Below are 25,621 nucleotides of genomic sequence, written 5' to 3'. Positions count from 1 at the left end.
TGCGATTGCGCTCGTGTTGTTGTTGCTGTTGTACCTCCTTGGGCAACGTGACGTGGCGGTTGTTCTTGGCGTTCCTGTCCGAGTCCGTTCCTGTAGTAGCTGGTCCTTTCGGACTCATATTAAAAGAAAAGCGGCGCACAAAAAGACAGAGACAAAGAAGAGAACCACACACAGCGCTGCACTCACAACTGAAAGTTTAATCCGAGCAATAAGAATTTAAAATAGCCGCGCATGACAAGTGAGGTACAACGAGATTAAATGATGCGCTCATCAATAAAAGTGAACTCTTTTTTATGCAATGTAACCGAGGTCTGGCTTACGCAAGCATCACGTGACTTGTTAATATGATAGGCTTCACTTTTATTGATGAGCGCATCATTTAATCTCGTTGTACCTCACTTGTCATGCGCGGCTATTACTTTTTAAATTCTTGTTGCTCGGATTAAACTTTCAGTTGTGAGTGCAGCACTGCGTGTGGTTCTCTTCTTTGTCTCTGTCTTTTTGTGCGCCACTTTTCTTTTAATATGAATATACACCAACTCGCTAACTTTTTATTCTGTTACAATATATCCCTTCGGACTCTTTAGGTCGGTGGTTTGGCCATGGTAGGGGCCATGGTCCCTCAATACTTTTCACTGGTCATGAAACTCCCGCGAAAGTTTCATATAGGGAAAAAAGTGGCCAGCAGAGGCGCCACCGTATACAGGACATTGATCTGCCGCGTTTGGTAGGGCAGGTGCGCGTTCGCAGAAGCGTTTGCCGTCAAATACACTTCTTCAGATATTTTCCTTCTCCGTGTTCTCGCTAAAAAATCATAGCAGTGATTAGTATTGTCAATATTGTTCATGATGCGCGTTGTCAAATTGCCCAAGTCATTGATTGCTGGCAATGTTTTGACTGAGAGTATCTGTCAAGTGACGGATGTGTTCGTGACATTTTTTACATTTCTCGATTTCTGTATTGTCGCTTTCGGGCTTAAACCGAACACTTTCTTTTCTTTGTCTATTTAGATATCTCTTTCAATTTTTTTCAGCTTTTTATGTACGAAATATTTCTGCCTAACGGAGATAAATTTGTGTGCCACTTACCTAGCAGTGGGTAGCATTTTGAACTTTGCAACAACACTGCGCCTTGCAAGGAAATGTGGGCGAAATTCTCGGCATATTTTTTTGCTGCAATTACTGGCAATTGTCAAGAATTCCAAACTGCCATGAGCACAGGTACATAGAGTTTATTTAAATCTGCGTGGATGAAACTGTGAATGAAAAGCTGAGAGATAGAGTTAATGACACAAAAAAGATCACTGAAAAAAAAAATTATGCCCCTGGTTTTCTCCCTCCTCTGGCCGGACAGGATGGGCGACCACCAGCACGAAACAGTTTGTTTTGTTCGCGCATAAAAAAGTGCAGACGGCACTTAATAAAAAAGTGCACAACTTCTGCCGTGGTGCTCACAAAATGTGTTCCACAGCCAACACTGGCCGAGGAAGTGCGGTCGTCCAGCAAGATGTTTTCAACAATGTTCAAGTAGACATTGGCACAGGCTATATTGCCTATGGTGCGCATTTCAACATGTTCCTCCACAATTTGCAAGAGACGCAATAGTTGCTCCGATGGCACTTGCAAAAATCCTCTCGTCTTAATTGCAGTCAATGCAGTTGGCTCTCGGGAGTTGCTTCTAAGTGCTTGGAGGCAGTCCTTGCAGCTTATTCTAGCAAACTTCTTTGCAATATAGCCACCAAGGTAATCCAAAATGCAGTCCCTCGTTGACTCCGGATGAATCATATCTTGCATGCATTCAGCAGGCTCCAGCAGTATATCATCAAAAAGAACTGCCAAGGTATCAATCTGAAACGTAAATATTTTTTCATACCACAATGACAAGAGTGAGAAATTTGAAAAGTGAAAAAGCAGAATAGAAGCTCGTTGTATATCATACGACCAGACGTGCATGTCATTAGCATCAAAGGGCTAGACAACATTCAGCACATTTCCATACGATGGAGAGACACCCTACGAGCAGCGTTGGTGTGCTATTAAAATGTTTACCTGATTAACAGTAGGTTCTTTATGTTGAAAGAGATCCTACATTTTTAAAAGGAGACGTGGACCATCCCCTTCAACTGAGGCTCGCTGTGGCAGACGGATCAAGTTGTTCATCGAGAGCAACCGGTAAATGAACAAAAATTGCTGAACCGTTGGCTGTCCCATGCCTTGGTATGCCAAAAAACCTCTGAAAGAGAGAAAAGTGCAAAGAAAATGTCTTCAACTAGCGAAAACATTTAAATTTACCTCGAGGTGGTCTTGTCCAAAGTTTCCAACTAAAACATAGCGAAAGCCACATTTCAGCAGCTTTTCGACAAGCGTCGCTGTGCTGTGCAAAGTCATTCTCAGAGCATTGCATGTTGGCTTGCTCAGAAAGAAGAGTTGCTTTTGCTTTGATAAACTCTGGTTGTAAATGTGCCACCTGTCAAGCCACTCGATGTTCTCCTTCAGTGTCTGAAAAACAATCTGATTTAATTGGAACTTCAAAGAAAGCGACCATAGCTTTGAAATATTAGGGCTTACAGCAATGTGTTCTGCTTCATTATACTGCACATCTTGTGGCCTCTTGGAATCTAAGCAGTCGAATAGAATATTCGTTCATCTCGCAAAATCCGAGGTTGCTTTGGAGCCACGAAGTTTCACACATTCTTCTCTACTGCGATAGAAGTCCATTGCTGAAGCGGTGCTTTCACTAAAGAGCTGAAAGATTTTAGAGAAATTATATGGCAGAGTGCTGTATTTTCATGAAGGAACAGCACTTTTTGATACATACTAATAATTAATGACACATGCTAGAGCAGACTTGCCTGGACAGCAAGTTTCACACTCAGTTTTTGGAGAGCGTTGGGCCTGATGTGTGCTTTCGTAAGCTTTGGCACAGCCCGCGTCCAGCTTGCTGCTCCTCGTAGTCTAGCAGAGCTTCAAAGTAGAAATGCTGCACTTCTTTGTCACCAGGCAACTGTTACATTAAGAAAAAGCCTGTGAGACAAAACAGCCAGAGCACTGTGATGACTTATCTTAAACTGTGTTTTACCCACAAGGAATTTTCCAGCCTTCCGAAGGTTATTCCTGATGCACTTGAAGATGTGAGGTGGGTCAATTATGACCTGAATGACTTCGGAGGAGTCACATGGATGCTCAAATGACGTTGATACTCTGGCGATATCGCCGCTGACGCCTAAAAGGAAGACATTTCTATTATTAAGATAACGTACTAGATACCATGAGGATAAATAATGTCTATAAATATTTACCCAAAGAGTTCAATGCTGATCGGTTCGAAGTAGAGTTATCGCAAGTGACTGCATCCACAATGACACCGGCATTCGACAGGAGTACAATGCAATGCAGGAGCAGTTTAGCAATAGCGGAGCCTGGTGCAGCCACTGACGTGCAAAACGCTCCGACAGCCTGCGACCAGCCACCGAGGAATGGTCGGAAAAGGAACAGTAACACATGGTCACCATCTTTCACTTGGTCAGTAGGCTTCGTGTGCTCTGCTAAGTCGACCTTTCAAAGCAGTGTCATATCCGATTCCATTACATGAAGGCTCCTTCTCACGCTCATCTCGTCAAACATCAGGACCCCCAAGAAAAAAAAAATATTTTTTCAGCTGTTTACCTAAAGTCCAGAAAAATCAAATGCAAAAAAAATAAAAATTGACACCTCGGCGTTCTCTCTCTGAAATATTTCCCACTTTATCTTTGAGGATGGCAAATAAATTTTCATCAAATCCAAAGCCGGCCTTCAGATTTTTTAAGTAGGAGTAGAGTGTGCGAGGGTGTGGCAGAGGCAGAAAATTATTCTCGTGAAGAAATGTATAAACTGCTGTCGATTTGATTTTCAGCAGTAAACAGTCGTAAAGCCATTCTTTTTTAAACCTGCAATAAATAAAATGCAGATTTTTGTGTTCACGATTCAGCGACAGCACCAGCAAACGGCACTATCAAAGTAAAACAAAATATTGCATTTTGGTCCACAGCATCACTTTTCAGTTTCTATCATTATCCAGAAAGAAAACGTGCACACTCCGAAAACCGCACTTCACATAAAACTCCAAACACACTTCACAAACGAGATCTTACCGTGCTGCTTTCGTAGACTTCATATTTGCCTTCATGATGCACTGGTCTATAATGAGCTTCTCGCGGTTTGACAGCTTGTGAATATCCCCGTACATTCCACCTTTTTTATTCGCATGCGCCTCCGCTTTTGCGAGTTTCCGCTGGCATGATTGAAGCTGTTGCTTCACGCTGCGAAGTTGCGCCTTCACGCTTTGCAGCTCCGATACTGAATAAACTGGGACCTCTGTTTGACACTCTGCATCAGCGAAGCCTGGGCGATTCTCAGTTCTTACAACATCTGCAAAGACTGACTAAGAGCAAATTTCATTAGGGAAGGAGCCAATTTTGTTAGCGTATAGCGAGCGAAATTTGTTAGCGTAGTGAGCGGTTAGGATACTTGCAAGCTTTGTGCCAGACTTACCGTCGATTTCTTCGTCGGCTACAATGGAGACGTCCGCATTCGCAACTGTCGCATCACAGTCTGGAGAAGGCTCTCGCGGCCTTTTTACAGGTGGGCGCTTTGTTAGTCCACGCGAACGCTGTCTTGGTTTGGAGAGGTAAGCAGGCAAACCTTCGAAAATTCTTGGTGCGGCGCCTTCCACCAGTCTTGGCCGATCTCGAGGCAGTGAAACGATGTTCCTATTCACTGTACACACGTCCGCACGTACGATGTCACTTGCATCAAAATGTTTTTCGCACACGCGAACATACTTCGAGTCGAACAAAAATCCGACAGTCTCCTGTCGCGGGATTGCACGTTTCCACCTGTCGCGTTGTTCTGCGTCGGCTGGTAAACAGAACAGGGAGACTTTTTCAACGTTGCCCTTGTATCCCGAGCGACAACCCGGCACACAGCAGGTGTTGGGCATCGCGGTCACGACGAGGTGACCGCGAAAAAAGAAAAAAAAAAGGTGCAAGCAGCACAAACAACACCACTCCGCGCTCACACTCGGCTAATGACGGCCAGCAGCAGGCGGCTTCCTCGTCCCCCTTGTAGCTACGCCAGCGCCGCGGCGCGGAAAGTGCAGGCGGTATATGAAGCTCTCCCATTGAGTTACGCGGGAGTTTCATGACCAGTAAAAGTATTGAGGGACCATGGTTTGGCTGAGCCTTGAGTGAATTTGAGCTGTTGAAACTAGCGGACGTTGCATATTACTTTTTTAAGCAATCGAATTAGTGCTAATGTCTAATTTGTCTCCTGGCCAAGGGCACAGCCCTTGGTCAGCCTCCTTGCCTAATGATGAATTGCCATTGGAATATTTTTTCCGCAGTGGTGTTGGCAGCATCCCTGTTGTGCTGGTGCCCTCGAGTGGTGGATTTATTAGGCTCAACAACCTGAAGGCGACCCAGGTGGAGTTGCAGGCCATGATGCTGCACCTCCAGCTGATAAGTGATATTCGTCAGTTCGGAAGAGGCGGTTTGGTATGCAGATCGTCAGATTCTTCGTGCGTTTCTGACATCCTAAAATGCAAGACATTTGCTTCGGTCCCGGTGAGTGCATTTATCCCGCCTCATTTGACGTGCACTAAGGGAATTGTACGAGGAGTCGACTCTAGATTAACGCCCGCTGAGACTCTGGAAAAGCTGTTTGATACTGGGGTCATAGCTGTGTACCGATGCAACCGATTAGTTAACGGTGAGAAAGTCCCCACTGAGTCGGTTATTGCTACCTTTGCCGGCACTTCCTGTCGATCCGAGTTGAAAATATGGCCGCTCATTTTCAGAGTCGAACGTCTCACTTCTCGTCTTCTCCAATGTCAAAAATGTTGGCATTTTGGCCATAGTGCAGGGGGCTGTAAATCAAATTCACGTTGCCGCATCTGTGGCAATTCCGATCCATCCAAGGAGTGCAACGCTGAAACCGTAAAGTGCTGCCTCTGTGAAGGAAATCACGCGGCCGATTACCTGAACTGCACCGCAAGGTCCAATGAAACGCAACTCCTAGAAATCATGGACAGACGTCGTTGCTCGCGGCGAGAAGCAATAACAGTTGTGAAGGATAGGGAGTTTGGATATGCCGGAGTCGCGTCGAGGTACGAACAACTAAGTGAGACGAAGATTCTGAATCTTATTGAGGCTGCAGTAGAAAAGGCGATGTCGAAAGCACTGGAACACATAGTTGCGAGCATAAGTGAGCGCATCTCTCAAGTGTTTTGCTCACAGATGACACACCTGGCTTCTGCAGTAGCAGTACCGATAGCCAAGTCGGCACGTTGTGTAGTGGAAGAGATACCGAATTCAGCCCCACAGCGGCAATCCCGAGAGAAGAAAACCCCAATTTTGTCCGTACCTTCTACATCGACCCACGTGGAGGATCAGAATGAAATGGACGTATGCCAAGATTTCAGGCATCAGAAGCGCACTGGATCTCCTGTAAAATCTCCTTGCCCAAACACAAAACCTAAAAAGGGCAGCGAAAATGCCAGTGCACTTATTAAGAAGAGTATTTTAGAAGCTGCCGTTGCTGAAGTGTTTCGCTCGTCAACATAGATACCTTGAAAGTAGTACAGTGGAATTGTAGGTCTTTGATTTCTGCTTCTACTGACTTACTTTGCTTAATTAATCAGTTATATCTGGATATAATCTTATTACAAGAAACCTGGCTTAACCTTGTTAAGAATTATCATTTAAACAATTTTAGAGCATTTCGGTTAGACCGTCCATCACTAGGAGGTGGTCTAATTATACTAGTCTCGAATAAATTTTGCCGCACAGCGAGCATAGCTTTTCAGCTTATGTCCACAGACTGTGAAATTTTGGCAATAGACCTTTGTCTGCCAGGGCACCGCCCTTTTTCACTTATAAACGCATATTTTCCAACGGGTTTGCATAATACTCAACAATTAGATACTGCCTTAGCTAATTGCAAGAATGATTTCTTTCTGACTGGTGATTTCAACTCGCATCATATTTTGTGGGGATTTCGAACACACTCTTTTGGTACTCTCCTGTGGGATTGGATGATTAATAAAAACCTTACCTGCCTAAATAATAGACAGCCTACATTTATTCGCGGACGGACACGATCGGTATTAGATCTCACGTTTTGCAGCCCAAGTGTTTCAATAAAGTCTTGGAAAACAATTGATTTCTCTTCAAACAGTGACCATCTTCCTGTATACTTTGAAATCTCATGTGCTGTGAAATTTATTGAAAGGACAGAGAAAACATTGATCAATAACAAAAAAATTAAAGACTGCTTGCGTTCCAATATTAGGGCAGTGTCCAGTGGTCAAAATGAAGACCTCAGCAGAAATGTCTGTTCCATTTTAAAAATCTCCAAGAACACTTCAGAATTTGTAATTGCTTCGTCGTCATCGAAAAGTGCACACGAGACTATAGAAGAAGAAAAGCTGCATGGAAAAGACTTATATGTAATCAGAGTCTAAAAAATTGGAAGGATTATCAGTTCATTGCGGCAACATTTAAACGCAATGTATCGCGAGCGAAAGAGCAATATGACCAAGAACATTTCGAGTACCTGTCTAAATCAAATAACAAACGTGCTTTATTCAATTTCCTTCGTGGTAGGAAGAAGACCCCTATACCAGGAAACGTTGACTCAGTATTTCACATCTCACAGGAACTACAGGAATCATTGAATCAATTGGCTAAACAATTAGAAAACAGGTTCTCAATGCATCTTCCTAATTCGGCTTACATAACAACCATCTATGACTACACAGAAATATTGTCTTCCGAATTAAATCAGGCTATGGAAAGATTGCCAAATACAGCACCAGGCCCCGATGGAATAACAAATACAATGCTAAAAATACTACACAGGGAATATCCAAATGATCTGTTAGGTCTCATCAATTATTCCCTTAGAAGAGCATGGATCCCCTCTGAATAGAAAGTTGCGAAAATTATACCATTGTTTAAGAAACAGGGGGCAGGCTATAATTTAGACAACATACGACCGATAGCCTTAACATCTAATGAGTAAAACTTATTGACAGGGTACTTCATGGTCGTATAATTAGGTTTATTAACGAGAAACAACCGTTGAGTTCTTCCCAAATTGGCTTTAGATCTGGATATTACATATGGCATGCACATGTAGATCTGAAAAGTCGTATTCATATTGCCCATCACAAAAAGCAGTTTGCGGCTTTAGTAACGTTAGAAATATGTTAAGCATACGATAGTGTAGAGTATTCTATCTTGATTAATCAGTTATGGAGTCATGGACTTTTTTTTATTTTTTTTTATTTAAATACCCTAAAGGCCTCGAGAGGCATTACATAGGGGGGGATACTGTTAAAAACAAGGTATACATCAATTCATATAAAAGGAACGCACACAGCGATCAGACATAACTAAGTAAAGGGTACATTTTTACGACATGGATGTAACACAAGGCTCATTTCACATCTCCAGTACATTTCAATTCCAGAATCTGCATGGCACTAGTTCTTCATCGTTTCGCTGGTACACGAGATATAACAACAGAGTAAGATATAGTAGCAGTAGACATATTACACATCAAGAAATGTACGCAGCACTGATTGGAATGCAGACGGATCATTTATCATCGCAATCTCGCTGGAAAGCTCGTTCCACTCGGTTACAGATAACACAAAAGGGGAATTTCGGTACTTTTTGGTCCTTGCAAATATGGACGACACTTTACGAGCATGGTCAGTGCGATTGGACACATAATGGGCCGGAAAAATATGAGCGCATGAAAAAGGTGTAATACCATGATACAGAGAGTGAAAAAAGGTCAAGCGGAAGAATTTACGACGAGTGTTAAGTTCTGGAAGATTAAGAATCTGTTTTAATGCTGAGACACTTTGGTATGGCGAGTACGAGTGCAAAATGAAGCGGGCAGCCTTGTTTTGAATAGATTCAATACAGTCGGACAGTATAGCTGTGTGAGGGTTCCAAATAATTGAAGCATAATCGAGGGTTGCACGGATGAGGGAAGTGTAAGCGCGAAGTCTAGTTTCGTGGTTTGCGAGATATAAACGGCGCTTAAGAAAGCCAAGTTTTTTTAGTTCCTTGTTTGTTACGTGTTCAATATGCATGGCCCAGTTTAAATCAGGAGTAAATATCAGGCCAAGATACTTGAAAGAAAAGGTTCGTTTAATATCCAAACTGCATAACATGTATCGATTTAATGGAGTATTTGGATTCGAAGAAAATGACATGACCTTTGTTTTATCTGTACTAATTTCTATTTTCCACGTGTGGCACCATTTAGCCAGGGTGTTTAGATCGCTTTGCAAAATAGCTACGTCATCAGTGCATGTGATCTGTCTATAAATTATACAGTCATCGGCAAACAGTCGAATTGTTGAAGTTATATTGTTCGCGATGTCATTAATATATATCAGGAATAATAAAGGCCCTAAAACTGATCCCTGAGGTACTCCTGACCCAACGACACAGGAACTGGAGAGATTATTATTTATATTTACTTTTTGAGAGTGACCAGATAGAAATTCCTGAATCCAGCCGGTAGTTTTTATGTCTAACTTTAGGCAGTTTATTTTTTGGATGAGCCGTATGTGGGGAACACGGTCGAAGGCTTTAGAAAAGTCGATAAATACAGCATCTGTGTAAACCGATTTGTGCAAAGAGTCATGTAAATCCGTAGATAATTCAAATAACTGTGTCTGGCAAGACCGCCTGTACCTGAACCCATGTTGATTTTCGAATAACACTTTATTAGTATTAAGATGTCTCATTATGTGGGAGTAAATTATATGTTCGAGGAGTTTACACCAAACTGATGTGAGTGAAATCGGGCGGTAGTTTTTTGGACTTGAGGGATCACCAGATTTATAAATGGGTATAACGTGACCAGATTTCCAATCGTCAGGGACGCACCCTGAATCAAGCGATTGCTGAAAAATTAAGGACAATAAAAACGATGATACGTGACTAGTTAATTTAAGAAGTTTTGAGCTGATGCCGTCAGGTCCAGGGCTGGACCGAAGCGGAAGTCTAGCAATTGCACGTGATACACCTACTTCCGTTACGATAATGGGCTCGCTTGGGCAAGTAATTGGAGTAGGAGTGACGGAACAGGACTCGTCAAGAGGTGGTTCGTCTGCAAAAACTTCGCTAAAGACATTGTTTAAAACCTCAGCACATTCAGAGGTGGGTACAATCGACCCATTTGCGTCTTTTAATGTTATTATAGTGTCCGTATCCTTAGGGTTAAGAACTCGCCAAAACTTTTTCGGATCAGATTTTAACAGATTCGGCAGCGTATCATTAAAATAATAATCCTTAGCTTCTTTAATAGCTTTTTCTGACTCCCGAGCTAGTTCTTTATACCTATTCCAAGTGCGGTGACTGTTACTTTGCGAAGCCTTTTTGTACGCTCTTTTCTTTTTGTTTAGGCAACTTTTAACCTTCTTTGAAAACCAGGGAGCACTTGTATGTGATGTGAAGGAAACCACAAGAATGCACGTATTTTCAATTTTTTTAAGGAAGTCCCGATATATTATCCAGTTTTCATTTGTTGTATGATTGCTAAATTTGTTCAGAAAAGAACACAAAAACTCGGTTAACATGCAATTAATTTTTTCAATATCTGCTTTTTTGTAATTTAGTATGCGTTTAGGCTTTATTTTCTTGTTATGGAGAGGCAGAGGGTGGGAACAGTGTACTACTCTGTGGTCACTAATTTCATCAAGGACTTGGACTACAACGTTTGTCGGATTGTTTGTAAAAATTAAGTCGAGGATGTGATGGCCGCGCGTCGGTGCAGTTATCATTTGAGTTAGATGAAATAGTTTTAAGGTACGAAGGAAGCGAGATATTTCAAGTCCGACAGATATTGATAGCGATGATGGTGTGACCCAGTTAATGGAGGGGTAATTGAAATCACTGCCAAGCAGCAAGATACACTGAGGAAATTTGTTAAAAATTAGTTCTAGTACATGGGTTAGGCGATCAACAAAATCTGGTTTGCTGTCAGGCGGCCGATAGCAGACCCCGATAACACAAGTGCAGCCTTCAAATTGGGTTTTTACGCAGAGTAGCTCGAGAGTGGTATCAATAGTAACAAGGGAGGGTTGATAAGAGTTTCTTACAGCTATTAAGACGCCACCGCCCCGAGACAAAGTTCTATCTTTACGGAAGACCATGAAATAACCTGGAAGTGATAGTTTACAATTGCGTATGTCTTCACGGAGCCATGTTTCAGTGCCTAGAATTATATCAGCGGAGCATGCGTGACCTACTGAAAGCAACAAGTCAACTTTATTTATAATGCTACGGAAGTTAGCGAGAAGAATAGATAGGTTTTGAACTTTAGTATTAGTTTTTGTTTTTGTTTTTCTAGGCTTGAATCGGACAGCTTGTCAATCGGTGATGGGAATTTTCGGAGGGTCTGCCTGAGCTACTCTTGCGGAAACTGCGTCATAGTGGTATATGTGTCCTTTGAGCTTCAGTTTGTTATACCGTATGCTGTAGCGTTCATCCTTCCCTTTGTTCTGTTTAGCGAAATCGCGGAGCATTTTCCTTGCGAACTGTATTTTAGGGGAGATATCTTCCTCGAGCCAGACTTTAGGTTCAGTGTTTTTGAGTTTATGCACATTTCGAAGAAGGGAATCCTTCGTCTTGAAATTCAAGAACTTTATTATCAGTGGGCGCGTAAAATCAGGACGAGGCTGCCCAATTCGATGCGCCCGTTCAATGTAACCGGGTTGCAAGTTTATTTTTAGTTTCGTGGAACAGAAATCCCTGACTAATTTTTCGCTAGCCTCATAGTCCTCTTTCTCCTCCTCCACTAAACCTTTAATTAGCAAGTTATTTCTTCGTGAACGATTATTTAAGTCATCGACAACACCTTCAAGGTCGCCATTAGTCCGCGACAAAGTCATTTTAAATTCCTCAAGTGTGTCATTTACTGCTTTGACGCCCGTGCCTATTTCAGGTACTATAGGTAGATTTTGTTCAACTGCGCAAACTCGGGACCTAATGTCAGCAACATCCCGTTGAATTTCGTTTAAGGTTGCTGTAATGGCGTCAAAGTTCTTTTTGTTAGTTTCAATGCATTCTTTCAGTAGAGCATACACATCATCTACTCTGGGGCCTGGATTGGCTTCAATATCCCCAGCACAAAGCAAAAGCAACGTTAGGCAGATTAAAAGTGCTAGAGAGGGTTTGGGGCACAAGACACACAGAAGGCGGGACTCTGCATAAGGGCGTTCAGCATCCACTATCTTTTTTCTGCAGCAGTTTCTAAAGCTTCCGATACGAACCCTGTAGGTTGCAATGTCAACCCCCATGATACAAGAGACCAGGAGTGTAAGGCAAAATACAACAGTGGGGAATCAGCAGCCACAGAAAAGGGTAAAAAAATAATAAAACAAAAACAACTAGGGTTCTAGTGCGTACCTATAACAAAGCAGGAAGGCGTTTGATTTCTGCGCTGCGTGGCCGCATATCCCGGAGGGTCAGGGGCGAGCAGTCCTTTTATGCTGAGCGGTGGCGCTGCGACAGCACTTAGCTTTTCTTGGTCTGTGACGTCAGACAGCCGAGACGATGGCCCTTCCCTATCACCTTCCAGGCAAGAGCAGCACGACCCACGGGCAGCAGGCGGTGATGATGGCCGATATCTATAACAAAGCAGGAAGGCGTTTGATTTCTGCGCTGCGTGGCCGCATATCCCGGAGGGTCAGGGATATGCGGCCACGCAGTTCCACCTTATATAGTAGCATGGGTGACGGAATTTCGAAGTAGAAGAGAATTCTATTGTTATCGAGGCAGTTTCTCTTCCTGTAAGCACAAGCAAACCAGAGGTGTACCTCAGGGATCAGTACTTTCCCTGGTATTTTTCAACATATTGCTTAGTACCATTCCTGTTCATCCAGATGTGAAAACCCATGTTTATGCCAATGACATTGCTTTCTTTGCCATGGCACATGACTTCCACTGTCTTTACACTATCTTGCAAGCATATCTAAATGAAATAGAACAGTGGCTGGATGGATTGATGTTGAACCTGAATACTGGTAAATGTGCTATTCTTATTTTTCCTATCAAAGATCCCGTGCACATATCTATTAATTACAAGATTCAAGATATCCCACAAGTACAATCAAAATATCTTGAAGTTATGTATAATGAACATCTAAATTTGCACCCTCACATTGAATACATCGCGACAAAAGCAGTACACGCGATAAGCGTACTGCGGAGGTTGAGCAATTGTAGATCAGGTATGAGAAGGAAGGCACTTTTGATTATATATAAAATGTATGTCCGACCTGTGTTAGAGTTAGGCTGCGTTCTTTTTTCTGGTGCGCCAGCCTACAAACTTCGGCCGCTCGTTCTATAGGAAAGAGAGGCTTTACGGCTCTGCTTAGGACTTCCAAAGTATACTGCAAAAGCAGCGTTATACCTTGAAGCACGATACCAACCTTATTATGTCACTTTACTAACATTCTTACTGTGCAGACCTTTTTACGACTATATGAAGCACTGTTTAACCCTGAACAAATTATTTTTATTTCCAATCCTGACCTATTCTTCTCCGTGCATTGGCCCAGATTTCACAAACTACAAATAGTATTTGTTCAATCGTTACTTGAGCCTCTAAATGTACAAGTTCGTGATCTGATTCTTTTAACTGAGCAAGAAATTTCTCCAGAAATTGTTTACCATGATATCTTCCCAATTCACGCTAAACTATTACCTACAGGCATTTTAAATGGTTTATTGCAGGAACATTTAAGTACTCTGCCAACAAATGTCATTATAGCAACGGACTCATCTCAATCACATGAAAAATCAGGCGTTGGAATATATTGCCCCGTACTTGATTGGTCCTTTTCACTTCGCTTACCAGATTTTCTTTCTGTCTTTCTGGCTGAATTCATGGCAATAATGTTAGCTTTGCGAAAGGTAAATATTTCCATTCCAGTCGTAGCAGTCATAACTGATTCATTATCAGTGTGCTCTTTTCTGTCCGCATCTGGTCGCTCACCCATACTGAAACTTTTTAAATCATTGGTTTTCTGTCATCTCCGAAGTATTAATTTAATCTGGACACCAGGGCACAAAGGTTTGTTGTTAAACGAAATAGCCGATCCTTTTGCGAAGGCATCGCTTTCGACACCCATCATTCCTATTTTCCCTCATACAGTATACATTACGGTGGCGCAATTTCGCACATTTAAAATCAGGAAAAATTTATTAGACCCTGCACTGACGGCTTCTCCAGAGTACAACCACTTATTTCCCTGGCGCAGTGAACTGTCTAATTCAAGGATGATGGAAGTTGTCATCACGAAATTTCATTGCCGCGTTACCTCCCTCAATTTTTACTTGCATAGATCAGGTATATTGAATTCCCCTATGTGTATTTACTGTAATCAAGAGGAAACGATCAGTCATTTCTTATTACATTGTCGCCGTTTCGATTTCTTCATGCAAAGCATACTAGCACCACCTCTTCAAAGACTGGGTTTGCAATTATCACAACCTGATCTTCTTTCATTTGGAGCCTCTACACTGGGTTTCAGCCACAGGGATGTTTTATTCGCCGTTCAGGAATACATCACTGCGACTAAACGATTTTCTTGCTAAATTACGGTCTCACTATATTTCTTTATTTTTTTTTCTCCAAACTTGATATCGGCATTTCAAATCAAAATTAAGTTACAAAAGTTTTGTAGGAATGACGCAATGCTGAAAGTATAGGGCAAATTCACCTTGTAATCGGCCAATCCCCTCCTTTGGGTACGAGCCATTTGCACAGGGAAACAACAACAACAGCCTCCATCTTGGCCGCAGCTACCTCCGACTCTCCCTGTATGTTTTGTAAATATCTTTATTTCAATCATTCTCTCACCCCCGTGACATTTGGTGGTGGCGCGGGGTACAACACGGTATACTGGAGCTCCACAGTGGCCGACGTTTGGATTTTTCCACCATGGCAAACCAGGGACCCTCTCCTGCCGAGGCGACTACAACAACAACTGTTGTCCTTCCGCAGCTAAAAGATCCCGACACGTTCTGTGGCACTGATGATGTTGACATCGAAGAATGGTTGCCGTTGTACGAACGTACAAGTAAGAATTACTGCTGGGATCAAACTTTTATGTTGGCCAACATCCTGTTCTATTTGAAAGCAACAGCAAATGTGTGGTACGAGAACCACGAAGATGAAATTGGAAGCTGGGATGCGTGCAAGGAAAAGATGCGCGCCCTTTTCGGTAACTATGTGGGTAGAAAGGCAGCGGCCAAGAAGGATATGGCATCTCGAGCTCAATTGTCAGCAGAGTCCTACGTGACTTACATACAGGACGTGCTCGCCCTTTGCCGAAAAGTGGACAATGGCATGGAAGAAACCGAGAAAGTAGCACACATATTGAAAGAAATCGCAGATGATACGTTCAACCTTCTCATATGCAAGGACAGCAACACGGTCGACACCATCATCAAGGAGTGCCAGCATTTTGAGGCAGCAAAAAGTCGACGTATCGCCCACCATTTCACTCGACTACCAAACACAGCAGCAACCTGGTCGTGCAAAGACGGGCCTGCACTACAGACGCCGTTAACTGTAGAGCATGTGACCAAGATCATCAGACGTGAACTTGAAGCTGTCTCCTGCGTCCACGTGCTCCCATGCCTGTCACTCTAGCCCTCAGATGGTGCCACTGGTACATGCCATTGTGCGACAAGAGCTTTCTCATGCTGGACTGGCATCCGAGTGCCCTACAGCTCCCTCTCAGCCGATCGACCGTTGTCGACCCCCTGTTTCGTATGCCCAAAGCCAAAACCTTCTGGTGCCTCCTCGCAATCCAGCCGAGTGGAGGACTACTGACGATCGTCCGATTTGTTTCAACTGCCGCCGTATCGGACATGTGGCCCGCCATTGTAACACTCAGCGGTATTGGCATCAGGCATCCTATGGCTACACCCATCGCCCAGAGACGGATCATGAACGCTTTCAACCTTACCGAGAATCACCTCAGGCCACCAGTAAAGACGTTCCTTTTATGCCGCCATATCGTCGTCGTTCTCCATCTTCGCATGCTCACCAGTCCCGTTCACCGCTCTCCCGTCGCCCATCGTCTCGCTTGCCCCAATTTTTCCAACCAACGTCGCCGACTGACCACCAGTCGCGGGAAAACTAGATGATGCAGCTCCCGGAGGTGATGCTGCATCTATCATTTGCCCGCCAAATCCTCTGACCATGATGCCAACTCGACGCAACCTTACTGATGTTGAAGTAGACGACACACCTGTTGTTGGACTTGTGGACACAGGGGCTCACATATCAGTGATGAATACAGAACTTTGTTGCTGCCTTAGGAAATTTTTAACGTCACCCATAGTATCTCTAATCCAGGTCGCCGACGATGGCACATTTCCAGTGCTTGGAATGTGCTCCGCGCGTATAACTGTTGCCGATTACTCCACGACAGTGCTCGAGAGATGTTACCATGAACTTATCCTCGGCACGGACTTTCTATCCACTTACTCTGTCTTTATTGATTGCGGAACCGGCATGCTTCAACTTGATTTACCGTGTTACCATGACGACCCAACACCAGCTCAAGCACGTCTGTGTTCTGTAGATCACGTTCGCCTAGCACCTCAAGCCGTTAGCTATGTGAACCTGAGATCTGTCCCTCCTGTTCCCGACGGTGCTTACATATTGACACCTATTGCTGCCGTTCTGCTGGCCAAAAATGTTGCCGTGCCTCACACACTTTTGACAGTCACGGGAAATATAGCATCTTTTTCGATTCTGAACTTCAGCTGGTGCGCTCAAGTTATCCTAGATGGTATGACTTTGGCAAAAGTTTCTTCTATACATGCTGCCATTTCGGGGTTCGTTGCCGAATTTATTCGCCATCTGCCCCATTCTTCTCATCGAAGAGTGCAGCGAATGCCGCCATCGACAAGATGATCGCCTCTGACCTTCCAGCACAGACAGCTGATATCCGACACCTGCTGAAATCCTATTGCGACATCTTTGATTTTAATGACCGCCCTTTGGGTCAGACATCCTTCGTAACTCATAGGATTAACACTGGAGACGCCAGCCCCATCTGACGACGTCCTTATCGCGTGTCTAATATTGAGCGACAAGTTATCCAGCACGAAGTTGAAGAAATGCTCACAAAAGACGTCATCGAACCTTCCTGCAGTCCATAGGCATCGCAGGTCGTGCTAGTCAAGAAGGATGGCAGCTGGCACTTCTGCGTAGACTACCGTCATTTAAGCAAAGTAACACGTAAGGATGTGTATCCACTGCCGTGGGTTGACGATGCTCTCGACTGCCTACATGGGTCTGCCTACTTTTCATGTATCAACTTACGATCAGGATACTGGCAGATTTCTGTCAATCATCAAGCGTGAGAAAACCGCATTCATTACACCTGATAGACTTTTCCAGTTCAAGGTTATGCCATTCGGATTGTGTATTACCAGATAGGTAACAGTGCACTTCAAGTTGTAAAAGACTATGTCTACTTAGGGCAGGTAATAACCGCGGAGCCGAACCACGAGATTGAAGTAACTAGAAGAATAAGAATGGGCTGGAGCACATTTGGCAAGCACTCTCAAATTATGACAGGTAGATTGCCACTATCCCTAAAGAGAAAGGTATATAACAGCTGTATCTTGCCGGTACTTAGCTACGGAGCAGAAACCTGGAGACTTGCAAAGAGGGTTCAGCTTAAATTGAGGACGACGCAGCGAGCAATGGAAAGAAAAATGGTAGGTGTAACCTTAAGAGACAAGAAGAGAGCAGAGTAGATTAGGGAACAAACAGGGGTTAAGGATATCATAGCTGAAATCAAGAAGAAGAAATGGACGTGGGCCGGGCATGTAGCGCGTAGACAGAATAACCGCTGGTCGTTAAGGGTAACTAACTGGATTCCCAGAGAAGGAAAGTGGGTTAGGGGGAGACAGAAGGTTAGGTGGGCAAATGAGATTAAGAAGTTTGCGGGTATAAATTGGCAGCAGCAAGCACAGGACCGGGTTAACTGGCGGAACATGGGAGAGGCCTTTGTCCTGCAGTGGACGTAGTCAGGCTGATGATGATGAATGCCCCAGCTACATTTGAAAGGATGATGGACTCTCTCCTGCGTGGATACAAATGGTCCACATGCCTGTACTATCTCGATGACGTCATCGTGTTTTCACATACATTTGAAAGCCACCTTAGCCGCCCATTGGCTGTTCTTGAGGTTTTCCGGACAGCAGGACTTCAGCTCAACTCTTCCAAATGTCGCTTTGGTCGTTGGGAAATCACTGCTGGGCCACCTTGCCAGTGCTCGAGGGGTGCAACCTGATCCTGACAAAATTAGAGCTGTCCAAGATTTTCCCGTACCACGTTCCGCAAAAGATGTACGTAGTTTTATCGGCCTCTGTTCTTACTTTCGGCGTTTTGTGAAAAATTTCGCTGACATTGCCCGACCACTTACGGAACTACTGAAGAAGGACATGCCTTTTTATTGGGGTACTGACCAAGCGACTGCCGTCAGCACCCTTACAACGTTACTTACCTCTCCTCCCATCTTGGCCCATTTCTACTCGTCAGCCCATACTGAAGTTCGTACCGATGCCAGCGGACATGGAATCGGTGCTGTTCTCGCCCAGTGGCAACGAGGACAGGATCGCATCATCGCTTATGCCAGTCGCCTCCTTTCCCCTTCCAAGAGCAAGTTTTCCATCACAGAGCGTCAGTGCCTCGCACTAGCCTGGGCAGTCGCAAAATTTCGACCATACTTGTTTGGCCGCACCTTTTCGGTAATTACGGATCACCATACCTTGTACTGGCTGTCGTCCCTTAAAGATACAACTGGGTGACTTGGCCGTTGGGCCTTAAAACTCCAAGAATACAGCTTTGACGTGGCATACAAATCTGGCCTAATGCACCAGAATGCCGACTGTCTATCCCGTCACCTCGTGGACCCACCCGACCTTTCAGCACATGATTCTGACCTTTGTGTCTTCGCCATGTCTGCTTTCACCGACATACGCAAGGAACGGCTCAGCAATGTCCACTTGCGGTCTATCATGCAGAGTCTACGTTTGCCCCATGTAGACCTGTTGCTACACTTGCTCGTTCTACGCGATGGCATTCTTTATCGACACAACACCAGCGCAGAGGGACCAGAGCTACTACTCGTAGTTCCTGCGACACTCCGTTCTGCTGTTCTTCAACAGTTTCACGACGCTCCAACCGCTGGACATCTCGGGGTCATGCGCAAGTACGATCGCGTGCAACGTAGATTCTTCTGGCCAGGCCTTTACCGTTCTGTGCGCCGATACGCTGCTGCTTGTGAGTCCTGCCAGTGCTCCAAACATTCCACCTTGCCACGGGCTGGTCCGCTACAACCAATAGACATACCCACTGTCCCCTTCTACCGTGTCGGTCTTGATCTCGTTGGACCATTTCCTACTTCTCTCACTGGGAACAAGTGGATAGCCGTGGCCACTGACTACGCCACAAGATACGCTATCACACGAGCACTACCGACAAGCTGTGCCACTGACGTCGCGAACTTCTTGCTTCATGACGTAATTCTTCACTATGGCACTCCTTGACAGCTGCTGACCAATCGTGGTCGCTCATTTCTTTCAAAAGTAGTAGATGACATCCTTCCCTCATGTTCGACGCGTCACAAGCTCACTACGGCCGACCACCCGCAAACAAATGGTCTTACCGAGCACCTAAATCGAACCTTGACAACAATGCTCTCCATGTACGTGTCCAAAGATCACATTGATTGGGATAGTAATTTGCCTTATGTGACATTTGCGTACAATTTCTCACGCCACGACACCACTGGCTTCTCCCCCTTCTATTTATTGTTCGGCCGCCATCCGGCGTTACCCTTCAAGACTCTTCTCCCATCGACTACACAAACGATTACAGAGTACGCCCGGGATGCCACTGCTCGGGTTCAAGTGGCCCGCCAAATCGCATAGGAACGTCTTCTTGACTCGTAGCTCTCTCAGAAGGCCCGCTACGATAGCCATCACAGAGTAGTTTCCTACTCTCCAGGTTCATTGGTCCTCCTCTGGGCACCATGCCACCACGCTGGTCTCTTTTCGAAGCTCCTATCTCGTTACTCGGTGCCTTACAAGGCTTTACACCGGCTTACTGAGGTCACATATGAGATCGCTCCGTTGGGACAGTTAGTCATCGTTGTCCGCACCCGCCACTGACGTCATCCACGTGTCCCGTCTGACACCATACATCTCCACATATAATGCTACTCTCCTTTAGGCGTAGAGATAGCGCTACCAGCGGTGGGGGTTATATGTTACACGACATCGGCAACGAGAGAGCATTAGGTAGACGACGAAGACGATGAATGCGATTGCGCTCGTGTTGTTGTTGCTGTTGTACCTCCATCTTGGCCGCAGCTGTCTCCGATTCTCCCTGTATATTTTGTAAATATATTTATTTCAATCATTCTCTCACTCCCGTGACAATAGAACGGACACCCTACAATATATATATATATTGCAACGAGCGAGGTTACGTAAAACACAGGTTATTATTCAAGAAGCGTTAGCCGCAACAAGCTGGTACTGGCAGGAACCCAGCAAGCACGAGCCACACACGGACGTGAACGTCTTCTTTCACGCTGGCACAGAGCTGTCGCCACTATGTTCCGGTACAATATATATATATATATATAAATGAGATATAACAGACAGTAATGCCAAGGAATGTACAGGGGAAGTTATTAGAACCAATGGAATGTAAATAAGAAGAAAGAAGAAAGAAAAGTGAATGAAAAAATTACCAACTGTGAGCTCACAGTTGGTAATTTTTTCATCCACTTTTCTTTCTTCTTTCTTCTTATTTACATTCCATTGGTTCTAATAACTTCCCCTGTACATTCCTTGGCATTACTGTCTGTTATATCTCATTATTATTGTGTTAAAACACGGAAAAACGAGCCCTTAGGTATACACTTCTTTCCCTTATATATATATATAAATATATATATATATATATTGTGAAGAAGAAGATGTGCCTGCAGCGAGCAGCATCACCAACGCCTGGCTCTCTTGGCTCGTGCTTCGGTTCGCTGCTGTGCCGGTCTCTGCTGGACGGTTCATCACACTGTCTTGCCGTTGTCGTTAACTAGTAATAAACCTCGCCACATTTGGTGGAGAGTGATGTTTATCCCCGTCGCTACACCCTGGAGCTGCGAAGCCGCACGCTACCGCCCGTCATGACTGACAACGCCAACCCATCGGCGGCGTCGCCCCAGTTCAACTGTCCCGGCCATCCTAGGCTACGGGACCCGAAGGTCTTCAGCGGTGCGAATGGGACCGACGTGGAAGACTGGCTCCAGCACTACGAGCTGGTGAGCGCCAATAACAAGTGGGATGAAGCCGACAAGCTGGGCCACGTCATATTTTATCTCACTGACGTCGCAGAATTGTGGTTTAACAACCACAAACACAACATTCCCACATGGAGCGTCTTCAAGACGTCATGTGCTAAAGTGTTCGGTCGGCCGGCTGTCCGCAAGCAGCAGGCAGAACAGCGCTTGCGCGTCCGCTTTCAGCAGACTGGGGAAAATTTTACCAGCTATATTGAAGATGTCGTCGACCTTTGTCGACGCGCGAATGACACCACGCCCGAGTTGGACAAGGTCAAACACATTCTGAAAGGCATCGACAACAGCGCTTTTCAAATGCTCTTGGCTAAGAATCCAAGCACAGTTTCTGAAATCGTCATCTTGTGTCAAAGCTACGACGAGTTGAAGAAGCAACGCACTCTGACTCGACAGCGTCAGCCTGGTGGTGAGTCGCGGTCCAGTTTGGACTCCATGCCTGACAATTCAGCTTTGCTTCAGCAAGTCCGAGCTTTCGTCCGTGAGGAAGTCGCCCGCCAACTTTCCCTAGTGCCCTTTACTCACCAGACCACCACCCGTCTACCTGCCCCGCTTCGCACTGCTATATCAGAAGAGGTTGCACAAGCTGTTCCTCTTGTGCACTACGAGCCACCTCTATCTAGCCGTGGTCACTGTCCGGGTGTTGCACAGCCGGTAGGCGCTCCTGTTGCCTATCCGCCAGCCGTCCAGCCTGTGGCCGCGCCCCTAACCTATGCAGCGCAGCCTGTGGCTCCTCCTGTCGCTTTTTCGCAAGAGATGCAGCCCGTAGCTGCGCCGCTCACATATGCAGACGCTGTACTTAGGCTCCCGCAACCACCCTACACCACGCCCTCACAGCCCGCACACCCGGCTGCTTATACTGCACTTTGGGCGGCAGCACCAGTCGCCAATCTCTGGAGGACGCCCGATAATCGACCGATTTGTTACCCCTGCTTCACTCCCGGACACGTTGCTCGCTACTGCCGCTGTCGACTTCAGACGTTCGGCAACTATGCCCGGTCGTCGCAACCCGGCAGCCAACCCTTCGTCCAATACGGGCCGGTCTCGCCACCTCGCTATGCCCCTACTGACCACCTTGACTTACAGCCGCAACGGGCATCCTCTCCTCGTCGGCGATCGCCTTCCCCTATGCGTCGCCGGCCCGGACCCTCTGACCAGGAAAACTAAGCATCGCAGTTCAAGAGGCAAGAACTGCGCCGTTTTCGAACTGTGGAAGCCCTCGCTCCTCTTCTGCTAACGTGGTAGCAGTAACTGTTGAAGGTTATTGTACTTTCGCTCTTGTGGACACCGGTGCCGCTGTTTCTGTTATTGCAGCTAATCTCTGCCATTTATTACACAAAGTGACGACGCCGCTTTCGGGACTGTCGCTTCACACCGCAAGCGCACAGCAAGTAACGCGTCTCGCAGCCTGCACTGCAAAAGTCTCCATCGAAGGCATTCTTTACATCGTGGAGTTTATTGTTCTCGCTGTCTGTTTGCATGGCGTCATCCTCGGGTGGGACTTCCTATCTCGCCATAATGCCGTCATAGACTGCGCACGCGCCGAAGTTGAGTTTTCACCCTTGTGTGATGTCTCATTACTGGACGCTCTTCATCAGCCGCCGAAGTTGCTCGTTCATGAAGATACCGATAATCTGCCTGGAAATTTTACACTTGTTCCCATTTCATGCAACGCCTACACTGACGCTACATTCCTTTTTATGCATTCCGATATCTTCAAATGTCGTCGAGCTTTGCCGCTGCCTTTCGCAACAATTGGCCTTGCCGCCGGAAGAAGCAACATGTTCGTAAGCAATCCGCTTTCCACACCTGTCACTTTGCTTGAGGGGGAATGTCTCGGCCGCATGCAGGATCTCGACCCTTCGTCTTTGGTTGATGTCCCGGATGACTACTGCGACCATCCAAAAGCACTGTCGGCATTCGGGGAGTCGTCCAATGATACGTTTTCCAGCGCCATCGCCGACACTCTCACTCCCACCGAACATGCCAACCTGCTGTATCTTCTGCATGAGTTCAGGAGTTCTTTCGATGTGTCGCAACCTCAACTAGGCCACACGTCACAAGACAAACATCATGTTGACACCGGCCTACACCAGCCACTGCGTCAAAGACCATACCGTGTCTCCGCTGAAGAGCGCCGTGTCATCAACAATCAAGTCGAAGATATGCTTCGTAGAGACGTCTTTCGACCATCTCACAGTACCTGGGCGTCTCCCGTCATCCTGGTGCGTAAGAAAGACGGATATATCTGATTTTGCGTGGACTATCGTCGTTTGAATAAGATAACCCGCAAGGACGTTTATCCTTTGACGTGCATTGATGACGCCATTGACACTCTTCACCGAGCGGAATTCTTCTTGTCGCTAGATTTGCGGTCTGGCTACTGGCAGGTCCCAATGAATGAAGCCGATCGCCAAAAAATGGCATTCATTACTCCACACGAACTATACGAATTTAACGTCATGCCCTTTGGGCTTTGTAACGCGCCTGCCACGTTTAAATGTCTTATGGATAATACGCTACGTGGCCTCAAATGGAATATGTGCCTCTGTTACCACGACGATGTCGTGGTTTTCTCCCATGACTTTCCTACACACCTCCTTCGCCTCAGGCACGTTTTGACTTGTCTGACCAATGCTGGCCTGCAGCTTAATCTGAAAAAATGCCGCTTCGATGCACGCGAGCTCGTCATCCTAGGCCACACCGTGTCCAAGCACGGCGTATTACCTGAACCAGCAAAACTTCGAGCAGTCGCAGAATTTCTCAAGCCGACGACCATGAAAGAACTTCGCAGTTTTGTAGGCATATGCTCCTATTTCCGGCGCTTTGTTCGCAATTTTGCATCTATCATGTCATTGTTAACCCAGCTTCTTCGCAGTGACGTCTCCTCCTGGTCCCCTGCATGTGACGTTGCCTTCACTACTCTGGGCCGTCTGCTCACCTCCCCACCTATTCTTCACCACTTCGACCCGACGGCGCCTACCAAAGTGCTCACCGACGCCAGCGGCGTCGGGCTAGGCGCGGTCCTCGCTCAACGAAAGGCCGGCTATTCAGAATACGTTGTAGCCTACGCTAGCCGCACTCTGACGAAAACCGAAACTAATTACAGCGTGACAGAAAAAGAGTGTTTGGCTCTGGTGTGGGGGCTTGGAAAGTTCCGGCCGTATTTATACGGCCGCTCGTTCGATCTAGTAACTTATCACCACGCACTTCGCTGGATCTCCACGTTGAAAGACCCTTCTGGCCGCCTTGCACGATGGGCACTCCGTATCCAGGAGTACGACATTCGCGTCGTATACCGCTGCGGATGCAAACACTCTGACGCTTATGCCCTGTCCCGCTCACCTTTACCACGAGATCCGACGTGCTGAAACACTTGCCTCCAGACCTTGTCATCACTAAATCTCGGCTCGATTACCACCGAACAACGTCGTGACCCGTGGATAACCTCTCTTATCGAATATTTATCTGGCATGCCCAACCTTCCAGTATCTCGATCCCTCCGACGTCAAGCTTTCTATTTCGCCATCCGCGATCAACTTCTTCATCGACGCAACTACGCTCCCGATGGCCGCCGGTAGCTGCTGGTCATTCCACGCACTTTGCGATCGCAAGTATGCGCCTCTCTTCATGACGATCCGCAATGCGGCCACACCGGGGTGTTCAAAACATATGAACGCTTTCGCCATCGCTATTACTGGCGCCGCATGTACACTTTCGTACGAAAAATCGTGCAGTGCTGTCCTGACTGCCAGCGACGCAAATCAATACCGCCATGTGCGACTGGCGCATTGCAGCCACTTCCATGCCCTGCCAAGCCATTTGATCGCGTCGGCGCTGACCTCTACGGCCCCCTTCCATTGACACCAGATGGCAATCGGTGAATTATAGTGACGGTTGACCACCTGACACGCTACGCCGAAACAGCCGCTTTGCCGAGCGCTACAGCTCAAGATGTCGCCTCTTTCATTTTACAACACTTTATCCTTCCACATGGTGCACCTCGAGAGCTCCTTAGTGACAGAGGTCGCGCTTTTCTCTCTGAGGTCGTTGAAACTCTGCTTTCGGAATGCCACTTCATTCACCGGAAAACGACAGCATACCACCCGCAGACTAACGGGCTAATGGAATGGTTCAACCGCACGCTAGGTGATATGCTCTC

General features: G+C 45.9%; 2 protein-coding genes across 22 annotated transcripts in view; one reads left to right on the top strand and one right to left on the bottom strand.

Moving 5' to 3' along the window:
• Window positions 1–1,211: 1,211 nt before the first annotated feature.
• LOC119161015 (uncharacterized) overlaps window positions 1,212–25,621 on the bottom strand; it is a 46,547-nt gene continuing 22,137 nt past the window's right edge. The window contains exons 4-10 of one of the 10 annotated variants that reach the window (XR_012887538.1): window positions 3,299–12,690; window positions 3,083–3,222; window positions 2,852–3,003; window positions 2,568–2,744; window positions 2,292–2,498; window positions 2,049–2,232; window positions 1,212–1,847 (exon numbers count right to left, since the gene is read on the bottom strand). Coding sequence is in view for 3 of the 10 variants with exons in the window: in XM_075880105.1 (XP_075736220.1) it covers window positions 2,872–3,003; window positions 3,083–3,222; window positions 4,530–4,977 (720 nt within the window). In the remaining 7 variants the exon portion in view is untranslated. Of the gene's footprint in view, window positions 1,848–2,048; window positions 2,233–2,291; window positions 2,499–2,567; window positions 2,745–2,851; window positions 12,691–25,621 lie in introns of those variants that run through there. The other 9 variants (XM_075880106.1, XM_075880105.1, XR_012887542.1 and 6 more) reach the window with 9 other exon arrangements.
• The window catches only part of mask (multiple ankyrin repeats single KH domain), a 340,851-nt gene continuing 320,516 nt past the window's right edge, over window positions 5,287–25,621 (top strand). For all 12 annotated transcript variants that reach the window (XM_075880102.1, XM_075880101.1, XM_075880092.1 and 9 more), the window contains exon 1: window positions 5,287–5,599. In XM_075880102.1, coding sequence (XP_075736217.1) covers window positions 5,291–5,599 — 309 coding nt within the window. In that variant the 5' untranslated portion in view covers window positions 5,287–5,290. The remainder of the gene's footprint in view (window positions 5,600–25,621) is intronic.

This window comes from Rhipicephalus microplus, chromosome X (genome assembly GCF_043290135.1).
Source record: "Rhipicephalus microplus isolate Deutch F79 chromosome X, USDA_Rmic, whole genome shotgun sequence".
Classification (NCBI taxonomy): domain Eukaryota; kingdom Metazoa; phylum Arthropoda; class Arachnida; order Ixodida; family Ixodidae; genus Rhipicephalus; species Rhipicephalus microplus.
Note: the sequence above shows the minus strand (reverse complement) of the source record. Positions and strands in the feature narration are given on the sequence as shown.